General features: G+C 21.0%; 3 protein-coding genes across 10 annotated transcripts in view; 2 read left to right on the top strand and 1 right to left on the bottom strand.

Annotated features, from left to right (window-relative positions):
- Window positions 1-16,434, top strand: part of LOC127280969 (ATP-dependent RNA helicase vasa) — a 170,323-nt gene that overhangs the window by 132,151 nt on the left and 21,738 nt on the right. For 2 of the 5 annotated variants that reach the window (XM_051304417.1, XM_051304414.1), the window contains exon 1: window positions 16,180-16,327. The exons of 2 other annotated variants lie outside the window; for them this stretch is intronic. The gene's annotated coding sequence lies outside the window, so the exon portion shown is untranslated. Of the gene's footprint in view, window positions 1-16,179; window positions 16,328-16,434 lie in introns of those variants that run through there. One more of the 5 variants, XM_051304415.1, reaches the window with a different exon arrangement.
- On the top strand, window positions 5,093-16,329 carry LOC127280984 (galactose mutarotase-like). Its single transcript, XM_051304460.1, has 10 exons — window positions 5,093-5,215; window positions 5,351-5,599; window positions 6,276-6,421; window positions 6,531-6,758; window positions 7,023-7,187; window positions 7,774-7,874; window positions 7,978-8,092; window positions 8,178-8,399; window positions 8,487-9,099; window positions 16,172-16,329. Exons 1-9 carry the CDS (start codon window positions 5,146-5,148, stop codon window positions 8,577-8,579), a joined length of 1,389 nt encoding a protein of 462 aa, XP_051160417.1. The 5' UTR covers window positions 5,093-5,145; the 3' UTR covers window positions 8,580-9,099; window positions 16,172-16,329.
- Window positions 11,609-16,434, bottom strand: part of LOC127280964 (segmentation protein cap'n'collar) — a 246,783-nt gene continuing 241,957 nt past the window's right edge. For all 4 annotated transcript variants that reach the window (XM_051304398.1, XM_051304397.1, XM_051304399.1 and 1 more), the window contains exons 10-13: window positions 16,124-16,300; window positions 15,469-15,567; window positions 15,015-15,376; window positions 11,609-13,660 (exon numbers count right to left, since the gene is read on the bottom strand). In XM_051304398.1, coding sequence (XP_051160355.1) covers window positions 13,496-13,660; window positions 15,015-15,376; window positions 15,469-15,567; window positions 16,124-16,300 — 803 coding nt within the window. In that variant the 3' untranslated portion in view covers window positions 11,609-13,495. The remainder of the gene's footprint in view (window positions 13,661-15,014; window positions 15,377-15,468; window positions 15,568-16,123; window positions 16,301-16,434) is intronic.

Raw genomic sequence — 16,434 nt, 5'->3', positions numbered from 1 at the left:
ATTATAGTTTATAATCTGTAAACGAAATTATTTTACAATTATTATTATTATTACTGGATGGAAAAACTGATGTAAAAGTTGTAAAAAATTGTCATAAAACCTTTATTTACTTATATAATAATTTATTAATATAATAATATTATGAATATTAATACTAAATATATTTTGAACGAAATCATTAAAAGCAATTTTAAAAATTACAATTCTAATTAATATTAATTTCTTGATTCGAAGGAATTGATTTTTAGAATCTTATAAATAGTTTTTCCAAAATAGGTTTATTAAAATTAGGTAATGTATATTATTGTTTCTTTTCCAATCATATAAAAGTATTTTTAGTTTAAAATTATGTTTTTGTAAAAAAAAATTGAAAAAACAAAAAATTGGAACAAAAATTAGTTCAACTAAAAAATTTTTGAATATCTTTTAATAAAAAAAAAAAAAAAAACAAATTTAAAAGTCTTTCAAGACAAGTGTATTTAATTAAAAAATTAAAATTAAAAAATTATTCTATTATATTTAAAAATACGAAATTATGAAATTGGACTAATTTTTTATTTTAACTGTCACTGCAATTATTTTTTAAATTGATTAAATTAATTTACTATTACAAATTAAAAATGAATGAAAATAATTTTTTTAAATTTTTTGTAAAGTTTAAAAAAAAATTTATAATAAAAATAGAAATAAATATAAATTACCTTCACTATTATTTTTTTTCTTTTTGGGAAAAAAAAATGAAATTTAAGTCGATATAAAATTTGTCGTTAAACTATAGCTTTTTCAAATAAAAGAGAATGTACCTTTTTTCAAAATATTTAACAAATTTTAGAGAATAGATTTTAATGTTGTATATATATAAAAGACAAACCACTGTGTTTTGAAATAAGTATTTAAGACTCTTACATTCCCAGTGAATTGATTTTCCATTTTTCGATAAAAAAAAAAAAAAATTTTACGAAATGCGTCTTTGGGAGAATTTTCATTTTATTTGGAAATTTTCTCCATATATAGTAACGAACATTTATGTACCGCGAGAGGGTAAATCAAACAAACAAAAATCAAAAGCTTTTCTTTTCCTTTTATTAAAAAAAAATAAAAAGAAAACCAACCAGTTTGCCATATATTTTTTTTTCTTTTAAGAATTTTTTTCGAACTGCATTTTTTTTTTTTTTCTAAATAATCATCAGTATTGTAAATGTGGACCATAATTGTACATATTAGTTGAATATGGTCTCCAATTTGGCATCATATATATATATATATAGATATTTAAATATGAATTTCAATTTTGTTCCTCAACGTCACTAAAACGTACTTACTCATAAATAATTATATAAGTACTTATATTTTTTTTTTTGTTTTTTTTTTTCTTTAATTCTTATTTATATTGTATTTATTTGTCGTCTTAGAGGCCCACTTTTAAACGATTGTAAAATTTTCATTGATTCATTCCTATATTTTTTTTTTTCGTTCATTATATAGTTTTTTGTTTTGTTTGTCGAATACTCTTCGATAAAGAGTGATTTATATTGATAGTGCGTATAAAAACAACAGAATAATAATAGAAATGTAAACCCTTCTTGTTTTTGTTTAAAAAAATATGAAAACAATTTTTTTTTATTCAATTTTTATAAAAATTTATAAAAGTTTATTATTTTTATTTATTTATTTTTTTTTTATATTATGAAAAAAAATTTCGGAAAATTATTTTAAAAAATCATAATTAATTAATTTTTGCTAAATTAATTGGGTTTACCTTTCTGAATCAGACAAAGAAATATTCTGTGGTGCTAGTATCACGTATTAATAAAGTCTAGGTGAGGAAAATAAAAAATAAAAAAAAAATTCAAAATGCTTCCAAGACTATTTGAAGATTGTCTTAAAAAGAAAGAAAGAGAGAGAGGGAGAGAAAGGAAAAAAATTGTTTAATTATTAGTAGTAACCATTACTAATTGTTAATAGTAATAATTTAATTATTCTGTAAACAATACTCAGCAATTATGGGCTAAGTACGGAATGTGTAATGGCGCATCAACGCCGACAGTGCTAGTCTAAGCTATATTTATTTTATAAATATTATCAAAAAAAAATTTATATATACCTATATATATAAAAAAAATCATAATTTGATTACGTTATAAACATATAGTGCGAGTCTAGTTTTGCAATTGATTTTAACACCTATTGACAAATCAATAAAAATGTAGAAAATGAGAAAATGAACGAATGATAATAATTTTTAGGAAATAAAAACAAAAAAAAAAAAAAAAAATGTAATCAACACTATTTGAAAAAAAAAAACTTTTACTGGATAAAATATGTAACATTGTTTCGTATAGATATTCGCTTTAACATATCCACATATATATAACAATTTCAGAATTGAAAAAAAAAAAACAATAAAACACTTTTACATATATTCATTTTTTTCATACATATTTATATTTAATGTATTTTTTACAATTTTTGACCAAATGTGAAGATAGGTGTTGAATCTACGATAAAAAAAAAATGTGATTCTCTCATACATTTATATTGTATATTGAGAGTAGAAAAAAAAGCTTTTAAATTGAAAACACCAAATTCAACGAAAAAATTGAATTTTTAATATTAAATTTTATTCTATTTGAAAATTAAAAATTTTTTCTGTACAATAATTGCATTAAAAAAAAAAAATTTCTATTTAATATTAAATAAAAATTTCGCTAATAAAAGAAAGAGACATCACTGAAAGTTTCAAATTCAAATTTCCAATGTAAAAAGACGACAATTTTTTTTCATACTTTATTTAGAATTGTTTAAAATCTAAAAATGTTTTATAATTAAATTAAAAGAAAAAAAATTTATCATTTTAGAATTTTTATTTTTGAAAAAAATTAAAATTTCTTATAATACTGAATTGTTCAAAATCATAAAAAAAAAAAATGAAATTTCAATTAATTCAAATTTACATTATGTAAAATTGTCAATTTTTTTGTTCAACCTTCTTTCGAACCATTCGAAATTATTAGAAAAAATTGAAAAAAAGTAATTTTTGGTTTAAACAATTTTTTTTTTTTTAATTGAATGTTTAGAAATTTGATTTTTTGAAAATAATACAAAATTTTAAAAACCCCCTACGCTTGATTGCTGAGAATAATAAAAAAAAGTATTTTAAAAATTTGTCGATGAAAAAAAAAGGAAAATTGTAAAAGAAGTTGAACGAAAATGTTTTGGTCCATTACTTTAATATTAAATAATAAACTTTGACTTATTTAATATTAAATAAAAATTTTCTATTTAATAATAAATTGAAATTCGTCAAAAAATGAAAAAAAAATTTTTTTTTGCTATAAAAATAATTTTAAAAATATCTTTTGTGCAGCATAATTTTTGGATGTGAAATAATGTGATGTAGCATTTTTTTTTCCATGTTAGTCATATTTAGATATACATAAAATGGAGTTAAAGTGAATTTTTGGTTTATTGTATAACCCTAGTCATTTAGTAATTTAAGGTTTTATTTTTTAATACAATCTTTAAAAGAAAAAAATTTAGTTGAAATTGGAATATATTTAAAATAATAAGTTTTCTATATTAAAAAAAAAAAAAAAAAAAAAAAATGCAATTTTTTACCAGTGCAATTGATATTGATCACACGATTTCACATCCATGTAAAAAAAAATTTATCATTTTTTTAAAAATGAAAATTTAAGTTAGAAGCGTTTTCAACTTTTTTTTAAATATTGAGAGAGAAATTGAGAAAAATGTATTTAAATTTTAAATGTGAGTCATTTTTTTTTGTTTTATACCATTTTTTAAAAATATTTTTCATAATATTTTGCTCTTGAATAGAAATTCTACAAAATTGATAATTATTATTTTATTAAAATATTTTAAATAATCTTTAATTTTTATTTAATTTGAAAATTTTTTCAAATTTTCTTGAAATTGTTAAAAAAAAGGAGATGAATGACTCATATTTAAATTGTTTTTTAATACAATGGATGGAGATTTTTGTCGACAGTATTTTGTATAAATTGAAATTATGATATAATAAAAAAAAAAAAAAATTGAATCTGAGTAAACATCATCATTAACGAATGAGAAAAATGTCTTTATAAGACAAAAATTGTATAGCCGTGTATTCACAGACAACAGTCGATCTAATTAAGGAATCAAATTTATAACGACTCATTAGGCTTAAGATTAATATTAAACTGCTAAGTGCAATGTGTTCCGTGTATTTAAAAAAAAAACAAAACAAAAAAAAAAAAAATGTGACTGCTTTGGCATGCGCCTTAAAAACATTGTGATGCAGGGCCGACAGCTATTATTTTCTTTTTTTTTTTTTATTGTAGAAAATTGATTTAAGAAAAAAAAAATGTAAATTTCTCTTTTTTTGTAATAATAATAAAAATGAAATAACTTTTATTAGCACAGGTTGGCCTTGTCAGTGTGTGTCTGTGAACACGATAATATTATTAAATGTGATGAATTTTTATTAACGAAAAATAAAAATATTATATTACAGAAAAAGAAACTATATCTAGAGTTTCTAATTTTAACGTATAGAATCGATAGATTTTTTTCTTTTTCGTCTCAATTTTTCAAAAATATGAATAATAATCGAAAAAAAAATAAAATAAAACGTTGATTCGCGCTGTCTGACCTGCACGAAAAAATTCATGTATTTTTTCAAGTATTGTACATTAAACTATAAATATTAATTATACAAAGTATAAATAGTATCGAAAATTATATGAACATAAAAATATATATATATATATATATAAATAAATCATTATTGTAACATTAAAAATCATCAATTGTAGACTACGCGTTATTAATAAACAATTTCGAATACACAAAAAAAAATGGATATGAGACCAATTATTGTAAGAAAAATTTCTATATTTAATTATATAATTTTTATGATCATTTTTGTGAAAAAAAAGTATTATTCGATAAATAAATAATAATAGCTTTCATTAAAAATATTTAAATATTATTAAATTATACATTAAAATTAAATATAAATTAAAAGAATTTAATTTTTTTCGATATTAAACAATGGAAAGTGTTAGAAAAGAAATATTCTTTTTTTTTCATTTTTTTTTTTTTTTTACAGAAATTTAGAAATTGGAAAATTTTTTTGTTATAATGTCTACTGATAATTGTAATTGTAAAGATGTTGTTATTGTTGAAGGAATTTTCGGTGAAATATTTGCAGGTATGAAAAATATTGTATTTGTGAAAAAAAAATGAATTATTTAAAGATATATAACCTTTTTTTAATTTTCTATTTCTTTGATATTTTTACTGTCATTATGGTATGAATTTTTTTTTTTTTATATAATTATTATAGAAAGTACATCGAAAGTATCTTTAAAATCGTCAGTACAAAATCAATTTGAATTGGAGGAATCATTATCCCAATGTGGTGAAGGAGATCAATCACAACAAGGAGGAGTAAAAATTAAATCTTACACAATGACAAATTGTAATCGAATGGAAGTTGTTTTAATTTCTTGGGGCGCGACAATTGTATCATTAAAATGTCCAGATAAATTTGGTAGAACTGCTGACATTGTTCTTGGATTTGATGACATAGAAAGTATGTAGTAAATTTTTTTTTTCCAAATTATTGACATGATTTATTTATTAATTTATTCAGATTATTTATTTTTTAAGAAAAAACAAAATGATTTTTCAATTTTTTATACTTTTATCAGTAAACAGTATTTTTTTCATTTTCGAAAAATTTATCAAAAATACTGTCACAATTTTGAAAAAATAATAAAAAATTTGATTTGAACATACCTAAGGTACTGAATTATAAAAAATAAGCTTTATATTTTTATATTCTTTCAAACTATAAACATAAAATTAAAAAAAAATTTAATTATTATAAAACATTTCTTTTCTCAACTTTAATTTTTTTTATTAATTTTTTTTTTTTATTAATTTTAGGTTAAAAAAAACAATTTTGAACCGATTTTACTGTTTTCTGGTGAAAATTACGGCAACTGAATCGAAAATTTTGAATTTTAATAATATTATTATTATTATTATTTATTTTTGTATATGCTAGAAAATTAATAGTGTGAATTAATTAATGTATTCAATTTTTAAAAACAAATTTCTTCTGAATGCAAACTAATTAGCTTTTAAAAATTTTTTTTAGAAAAAAAATTATTAAAAAAAAATTCGAATGAAAATAATTTAGTTTTTCTTTTCGATTATTCTTCAAAAATAATTTTATTGATTTTTTTTTTTTTGTTCAAAATAAGGCTATATAGATCCTGTTATTAATCAGTACATTGGATGTATTCTTGGAAGATATTGTAATCGCATAAAAAATGGTTCATTTACTATTAGAGGAAAAGAATATCAGTTATCTAAAAATGATGAAAATAAAAATCATCTTCATGGTGGGGTAATGATAAGATTATGTTTTTTTTTTTTTGAAAATTTATTTTAATGGTTTGTTTCTTTTTTTTTTTTATTTTACAATGATTTTCTTTATTTTTGTTTAAAATTTCCAGGTAAATGGATTTGGCCGTCAATTATGGAATTCTCATATTGATGGTTGCAGTGTTGTTATGAGTTATTTAAGTGACGATTTTGAAGAAGGTTATCCAGGAGCATTATTAGTCACTGTTCGATTTACATTGAAATTTGATAATAAATTGGAAATTTCTATTCGAGCAACAACAACAAAATCTACAATTGTCAATTTGTCGTCAGCTTCTTATTTTAATCTTGCTGGCCACGTAAGTAATTTCAAAATCAAGTGAAATTAAAAATTTAATTTATTTATTATAATTAACTAAATTATTTATATTTATTCATTTTTTTTCGAATTGTTTTTTAAAATTTGTTAATAAATATTTCGAGACCTTTAAAAATTTTTTATTTGTAATTATTTAAAGTCCTGAAAATATTTATTATTAAATTATTCATTATTATAATTATTTTTTGGCCATATTTTTCATACTATCAAAAAACAAAAAAATTAATTTAAATTCGACAAATAGGATGCTGGTGAAAGTGAATTAAAAAATCACAAAATATCATTAAATTGTGATCGTTGGACGTTTGCTGATTTTTCGGATCCTGTACCATTGGGTGCCATTCGTGGAGTTGGTGGAACTGTTATGGATCTTCGAATTCCTCAACTTTTGGGAAATATTATGTTTAATGTAAAAAATACTATATATAATTTCAGGGATTACAGATTTCCATCTTTTCTATAAATTATTCAATTGCGACTTTAATCAATTCAAAATTCAATTTATCCAAAAAATATCTATACAAATTTTAATTTTATCTAAATTTCAATTGAATTATATTTTATTCGTTACAATTTTCAAAGTTAATCTAAATTTTTGAATTTCAAGTGATCTAATTGTTAATAAATTTAAATTTTTACTAATCTAAATAAATTTTAAAAATTTTAATCCAAATACAAATTCAATAAATTGAGACTTAAAATTATTGAAATTTCATTTGATTTAAATATTTTAAATTATCTGAATATTAATTTATTCAAATTTTTATTGATTTTTTTTTTTAATTTTCCAAATTTTGATGTAAAATATATAAATAAATAAATTCGTTCAAATTTTTATTTAATTATTTTACTCAATTTCACTAAATTTTAATTGATTTAATTTAAAATTATCAAAATTTCAATTCACTGTGATCCCTGTAATTTTTATCGAGAAAAAAAATTGTTAAATTAATTTTTCAAATTAAAAAAAAAAAATTATATTTTTACGCCAATAGATTCCCGATGGTCAAGGATATGATCATAATTTTTGTGTTCTCAAAAGTAGTCAATTTGGACCTTCATTTGTCGCAAGAGTTTTACATGAAAAAACTGGAAGGTACAAATATATATTTTGATATATTTTATTTTATTAAAAATTACTTATAAAAAATAATTTTAATCTTCTTTAAATATTATTATAATTATTATTATAAATACAGATTTTTAGAAATTTATTCCGATCAACCGGGAGTTCAATTTAACACAGGTGGTCGTCTACCTCCTTATTCATGTGAAGAAAAATCTCTTGATTCTAAATCTATCAAATCAAAAATGGTTAGCGATAAAGCAAAAAAAATATGAAAAAACGATTTAAAAAAAAAATTATTATATAAAATTTTAAAAATGAATTCTTTTTTAGGAGAATATAAATTCTACATTAACGATAAATGATAAAGAAAGTGGTGAAATAAATTCAGAGAATAATTTCGAAGATGAGAAAATAAGTCAAATCGAATTTGAGAATGATAAAATATCATTAATTAAAAATCTTGAATTTATACCAGGCAAGAATGGTGCTCGTTATAAAAAATTTTGTGCTTTCAGTATACAACCTCAAAATTATCCCAATGCTATTAATATCGTAAGGGAATTATATATTATTTTTAAAAAAATGAATTTTTAATATTTTACTTTTTTTTAAAAATATTTTTTTATAAATATTTTTCAGCCTCATTTTCCTTGTTCTATTCTTCGGCCCGGACAAATTTACTGTAATGATATTATTTATAAATTCGGAGTACAATTATCAAATTATATGTAATTTTATCAATTGACAAGTAAGTGAACGATTTATAAATATTTAATTATTACAAGTATTATAAAACAAAATGTTTAGGAATTTACTCTAATGATCAATATAATTTAAAATATGAATATATTTCTAAAAATACTAGGAAAAATTTTTAATATTTATTATTAAAAATTTTCTTTTTCTAAGCCAAAAAACATTAATTTAACTCTGTTTTATTGACAATATTAAAATTTATTAAGCATTTGAAATTTGAAATTGAAATTAAAATTGCGCCAAATAATTTAAATTTTCCGAACAAATAAATCTACTACTGACTCTCTGATTGGCTCTCACTGGCTGCCTGTGCAGGCAGCCAGAGGTGTGAATGCGCCCTTAATGTTGATTCCCGTGCACAGCGCACGTGCCAAGTTCGGTTAACTCGTTAAGTTTATTTTTAAGTGAATATGTGCAAATAACATTATTTGGAAGTAATATTTATTATTAAAAAATTGTCATACCAAAAACTTACACTTTTTGTTAAGTATTAAAGGTAAATTAATAACTTGTTATTATTTTTATTGAAAAATATCTGCATTTGATTTGTGTACAAAATATCCTCACAGCTCTGCATATTATTGCATGGCAACAATATAATTTATAAAAAAATCTTGAATTTCATTTGAGATTTTATATCTTATAATTATACTACGAAAAAGTTGATTATTGTGGATAAAAATAGTTATAATTATGAATTATTTTCGTTACTAAAAAGTGAGGTTATGGGTGAACAATAAAAATTTGACCGGTTTTTGATGTTCACCCGGTTAATTGCGATTATCGGATTCTGAGTAAATATTACTGAGCAAAAAAAAATTAAAAAAAGTATAAAAATAATGGCATCTTTAAAATGAAGTAAAATTATGAGTCAAAATGTTTGAACGTTCAAATGAGCAAAATTTTTTTTTCAACTTTTTTAAGTACGAATTTTATTACAAAATATTGTTTTAAATATCTAAAAAGAAGTTATTAATTTAATATTTGTTAAATTTACTGTTTTATTTTACACTGACATTATAATTTTTAATAATTTATAGATTGAAAAAATATTTTGTTCATTTAAACGTTCAAAAATGTTGGCTCATGTAAAATTAGTTTTCTAAGTTTGACGTCAAAGTGTAAATATTTTCTTGTCTAAAAAAAATTGAAAGAAAAATTCTGAGGAATAAAATTAACATCATTTTTCTCATGATTATTTAAAAAAAAAAAAAAAATATCTATTGTTAAATGTCGATTAACTTTTTGTTTTTTGGCACAACGGTAGGAGTGTATAATTATTTCATAAAAATGATATTCCACACAAATTTTTATTTTACAAAATAAAATTTAATATACAGATTTTTTTCAAACGAATGTTTACTCAATGGAATTTTCAAAGTACCGAAAATGAATTATTTTTAATATTTGTTTATAAAATTTTTTGCTAAATTAATAATTTCAATCCAATTATTCAAAAATTCAATTAAATAAAACATTTTTTAATTAAAAATTCTCTAAAATTCAATTAATGTTGGAAACTTTGTTAATAATTTTTAGCAATTTTAATTTACAAAAATTTTAATTCAAAATCTCTTGAAATTCAATCATTATTAAAAATTTTGATTTAAATTTTTTGTTGAAATAATTATTTCTAATAATTTTAATCAAGATCTTGGCATTTTAATTATTTAAACCATTTTTCAATTCAAAATACTCTAAAATTCAATTATTGTCTGAATTTCGGTTAATTTAGAATTATTTAAAAAAAAAAACTGTTGAGTAAAGAGAAATTTTGTATAATAAAATAAAAATTTTGTCAAAAAAAATTTTTTCAAATTAAAAATTCTATTGAGCACGGAAAAAAAGAAAAAGTAATTTTTACTACTTTCATAGTAAAATTGGACCTGTCCGAAGTTTTTGCGCATCTATGGCAACTTTTACTCCAAAAATAATAAAATTTACTATTTTTGTAATAATTTTTACTATTTCTGGAGTAAATTTTACTATTTCTGGAGCAAATTTTACTATTTTTGGAGTAAAAGTTGCCATAGATGCGCAGAAACTTCGGACAGATCCCATTTTACTATATGAAAGTAGTAAAAATTACTTTTTCTTTTTTTCCGTGAGTAAAAGGTCGTTTAAAAAGAAATGATGTTAAATGCTATTTTGAAAAATGAAAATTCGTGTAAAAAATAATTATATAAAGCAGTAGTTAAGGCCAATAATAAATCATCAACTTGGCGAGCTTTTAGGAATTAAAAAATTCGCTAAAATTTAAAATTCTTGAATTCTGTTATTTTTAAAATTATTTTTTTTTTTTAAAATAGCATTTGACCGAAATTAGTAGAAAAAAATAGCCTTGTCGAAAAAAAGTATCAAAAAAGTAAAAAAGTGTGTCACTTCGAAGCCTGCTGTTTTTTATTTTTTTATAAATTTCAGTTTACAAGAACTTCAACTATCTTTTTTTTTAATATAATTTTATTTTTAAATGTTAAATTATTAAATTTATTTAACTTTATTATTTAAGATTATTTATTTATTATTATTTGAAATATTTTATATTCTTAATTAATATAAATTAATATTTATGTAAGTTATAATTTTATGTCTCGCAATAATTGATAAAACTATATTTAAAATAATTTTACACACACACAATTTAACCCTTTGCATAGAATAAATTTATTAAGGACGGTTTGTTATATAGAAATGATGAATTTTAAAAAGTACATATAGAAGTTGAAAATTGTTATTTCGCAAATGCATGAACAATGGAGTTTTTTTTTTCCCTCACAATTTTATTTGAAATTCGTTTATACAATATTATAGAAATTGAATGACGCGCGTGATCTAAAAAAAAAAATGTCTGGGTAATACAAACATTCTTTCACATTTTATTTTCAAATATCGAAACAAGCTAAAATGTATTATTTAATATATAGAATTTCTGCACGTCGAGTATATGGTATACACAAAAGGCATCCTACACCCAATGTAGTATGAATATCTTTTCCTTTTTTCCATTTTTTTTTTTTTTTTTTTTTTTTTAATATTTATTTTGTAGCATTATAATAATAATAATAATTAGTTTTTAATAATTTTTTTTTATACGTAATATTTTTTTCTTATTTATATCAACTAATCACTTCGATTTTTTTTTTTTTTACATGTGTAATATTTATAGAAAATTATACTACCTACATCAATATATACACAAAAAGGCAAATGTGAAATACCTGAACGATTTTTATTATTTTTAAAAAAATATGTTTATTTATATAACATTTTGTTCATTTTTTATATCGCAATATTAATACTATTGATTAATATTGTAGAAATATATGAATTGCAGCAAATATATATATATATATATATATATATATATATATATATATATATATATTCACATTGTTGCAATTAAATTCTAGTCTTATTTTATATTATGTAACTTATCTTGCCTGAGTGTACTTATACTGTTCGAAAAAAATAACAAAAAAAAAAAAATCTTTCATAATTATCAAATACAACGTTCCCATAGGCAATAACTCAAGCATTTGCCTTTTATTAAACAAAAAATAAACATTTTTGTTATAGAAACTATTTAAATTTTATAAAACGCATTTTTTAAAAATTTTTTTCGAAAAAGAAAGGATTTTGCAAATTTGATGCGTTAAATATTATTTAAATGATTTCTATTCGATAAATATAATGTTCTATATTTTTCTTTTCTCCCCAGTTTCTTATTTAAGTTCAGGTTAATTTATGTTTATTCTTGACACTGGTTTTATCGTTTAAAAGGTAGAACAAAAGCTACCCTTTAGAAATAACTTTTCTTTTTCCTTTTTATTATTATTATTATTATTATTAATATTAAATCACGTTTTAAAATGAAGAATTATATTAAACATAGTAATTTTTTATACAACGATTATACATGTGTATGCAAGATTTTTAGTCGCAATTAAATTTTTTATAATCACATTTTAATGCATTTGTGACATAATTATTGTTTCGACAAATTTTATTGAAATGTGACAGGCATTTGTTACATTTTTTTTTTTTTTTTTTTTTTTTCATTTTTCTTCGTTTTATTTTCACCTCCAATGAGCTAGGCTCTTAAGGAAAAAGATGGTGTTATTTTCTTAGAAAATATACACCTTCATTAATAAATCACTATTTCTGAGTACAGTCTAGGCACAAGACAGGAAGAAGAGATTTTTTTTTTTCATTTTCGCGAGGTGAAATAATAAATCGATTATTTCACGAATATTTCGCTGGGAGAGGGGTTAACAAATTTTTCTAAAACATTTCTGATTCATGTCAGATATTTTCTTCTTACTCTAACTTAAATTTTTAATGGTATTCTTTTTTTTTTGTTTTAATAAAAATTGATTTTCATTTATATACCTCGAAAATCATGTTTTAATAACAAATTTGTATTTTAAAAAAATTTTATCTTCTTCAGAAGCAAAATTTGAAAATTGTCCAATTTTCGAGGATATTTTGTACTCTTCCTCCTGAATACCATAAACATTAAAACTCGTGATATTTTTTTATTTCCAAAGTCCTTGTCTAGTACGAAACTATTTATAGAAATCAATAGGACTTATCGTTGTCTTTCTTGTGTTTGTCACTGCAAACACTTGAACAAGATATAAAAAGCAAAAGCATCGCGTTTTTTTTTTTATTTTTCGTTAAAAGAATGATTATTCTTAAAAAATAAATGTCCCCCGTGTACTATATTTTATATATATATGTAACGAAACTGATGACACCGCGAATTTTCAAGTTTGCTGTATTTATATATTTTTTTTTTAAAAAAGTAGCGCCTTGAACTTCTTCTGATTATCAATCTCATTTTGAGAATAATTTTTCGTTTTTTTTATTTTTTTTTATTTTTGTCTCTTCTTTCATTCTTTACGTTCGTCGGGTTTCGATTTTGGATCCATTGTCGATGAACGTGAATGATAGGGATTCGTTTGATTTCGACGTACCAAAAGTACATTTCCATCTGCTGTTTGTTGTAAGGTGAATTCGTGTGGATTATATGGATTTCCATCTTGATCACGTAGCGACTGAAATAAAATTGTAATTTTTTTTTTTGTTAGTATTCTTCTGATTTTTTGAACATTTATTATAATAATGATAATAAAATTTAATAATTTAATCAGGATAGCCACAAATTAGAAAATCAAGAAAAAAGTTGGGGAAAATTTTTTTTTGTTAGGGAAATTTGGAAAATTGAATAAATTTAAAGAAAAAGTCAATTATTATATAATTGCTGTATTTTTTACCTTCCTTTTTACAATTTTAAAAATTTATCACTTATTTATTTAAATTTTCATTCATAACATTTTTTAAATTAATTAAATTTAATTCCATGTAAATTTCAATTTAATTAAAATTTATTCCATAAACATTTCAATTAAATCTAAATTTTAATTTAAATTTCAATAGTTCCAACTTTCAATTAATTCAATTTTTTTTTAAAGTAAATTTATTAATTCAAATTTTAAACAAATGCAAATGAAAATACAAAATCGATAGAAACTGAAAAACTACTAAAATTTTAATTTATCTATAAATAGTAATCGATTTAAATTTTAAATTATCTGAATTTTAATTTATCCAAATTTTAATTGATTTAAGTTCCAAATTATTTGAATTTTTATTTGTCTAAATTTTAAGTGATTTATTTTTGAAATTATCCAAATTTCAATTTGTCCAAATATTAATATTCAAAATTTAATTGATAGAAATTTCAAATTATCGAAATTTTAATTGATTTAAAATTCAAATTCTTTGAATTTCAATTGATTTAGTTAAAAATTATCAAAATTTCAATTTATCTAATTTTTTTTTTTTAATTTTAAGTTTCAAATTATCAAAAATTCAATTTATCCAAATTTAAAACTATTAATGCTTCAATCATTGATGAAAAATTTCAGTTATTAAAAATTTGAATTGATAAAAATTAGTTATTTTGTTTTTAACTATCAATTTTTTATCACATTTTTGTCATCTATTTTTGGCAAATAATAATTGACCATTTAATAAATTCGATATTTTTTTCTTTTCTTTAATATAATTAAATATAAATTTTTTTCGATTTAGAAAATAATAAACCGACACAAATTTTACAAGTTACACAAGTGAAAACAATTGTGCCTGTTTATTATTTCCTAAATCGAAATTTCCTATTTTCATGGAAGAAAAATAATTTTCTAGTGAAAAAAAGTGAAATATAGTAAAAAAAAGAACGCGTTTTTCTAACTTCTTTTTTTTTAGATTTCTATTATAATTCATTAAATTGAATAAAATTTGTTTGTCGGGGTAATAATTAGAAAATTGAAAAATTTATTCTCGTGGCATCCTTGTAAATTAATTAATTATAGTTAAATTAATTTAATAAATTTTTCATCAACAAACCTGAAAAACGTGACGATAGAGTTGACTGAATTTCTCTTTAACCCGTTGTCTTTCAACAAGCATATAATCTCGTTCTTTGATGAGTCTCGTTTTACGATCACGCATTTCTTTAACTTGATCAGCGAGACTGATAATTTGATCGAGTTTACGTTTACGACAATTTTGTGCAGCAACCTTGTTTTTGCCTCTTCGTCGAATATCGCGAATCAACGATAATTGTGCTTCACTTAAATCATATTTACTAAGACGCTCATTAAATTCGTCCATGGGCAAGTTGATAATATCGTGAACGGCAATTGGTACATTTAGAGAACGTGCTCGCTTTTCATCGCGGGTCAAATGTTCGTCTTCATGTTTTCGTACTGTAAAAAAAAAATTACAATTATTTATATTTTTTTGCAATTTAAAAAAAAATAAATTTTTTTTTTTTTTTTGAGAAAAAAAGATTAATTACATTTCTTATCACGTGACAATGGACGTTGTAGGGAACCAGAACTTTCTGCTGGAAGGTGATACGTGTGATTGTGATGAATATGCTCAATCGCTGATCGTCCTAAATGAAGAAAAAAAATTTTATTTATATAATGTTTTAAAATTACGTCAATGATGTTGACAACGTTAATGATCAATTAAAAAAAAATAATAATTTTTTAAAATGGGAAATTAAAATCCTTTTTTTGTCTAAAAAATATTTTTTTCATAATTTATTGATCAATAAAGAGTACAAAAAATATTTTTTAAGACGAAAATTCGTTGAATTTTTCATTAAAAAAGAATATTTGTTTCATCCGAAAAAATAATAAAATTTTTTACCTGCAAATTAATTTCTTTTTTAAAAAAAAAACTGTTGATTATAAAACGTTATAACAATTTTTTTTTATACATAAAATTATAATAATTTTGCATAGAAAAATAGTTTTTCTTTCAAGTCGTTGATCATAAACGTGTTGTAATGTTCACAGAAGTTTAAAATTAAATATTAGGTGATAGTTTTGAATTAGTAAACAAACGATTCATTTTTATATTAATAGAGAAAATATACTTATGCATCAATTTTTTTTCTTAATTTTTGAAAAAAAGTGTTGAAAAAAATTAATTTTGTTTTTTACCTGATTGATGTCGTGAAAAATCAACACTGCAACTGTATTTAATTTCAGCTTGAGGACCTGCAGCACCCTCGATTGGTCCAGAATAAGCGTTTCCCGGTGCACCAGCAGCAATTGTTTGAGAATCGTACTCATATTTCATTGGGGTTGTCGTGTGAGCCGTGGCACTAAGAGGCGATCCTGTATTTGCAAAAAAAAATTAAGTAAGTTACTTTTTCTATAATATTTAATTTTATTTGGTTTTTATAAATTTAATTTTGCAAAAAAAAAAAAAAACATATGGGAATTAAATAATTTTTAAACATTGAAATAAT

Source organism: Leptopilina boulardi, unplaced genomic scaffold (genome assembly GCF_019393585.1).
Source record: "Leptopilina boulardi isolate dan_hultmark-lab unplaced genomic scaffold, ZJU_Lbou_2.1 LbouV2_259, whole genome shotgun sequence".
In the NCBI taxonomy this organism is placed as follows: Eukaryota; Metazoa; Arthropoda; class Insecta; order Hymenoptera; family Figitidae; genus Leptopilina; species Leptopilina boulardi.
The sequence above is the reverse complement of the archived record's forward strand: the minus strand, read 5'-3'. Positions and strand labels throughout refer to the sequence as shown.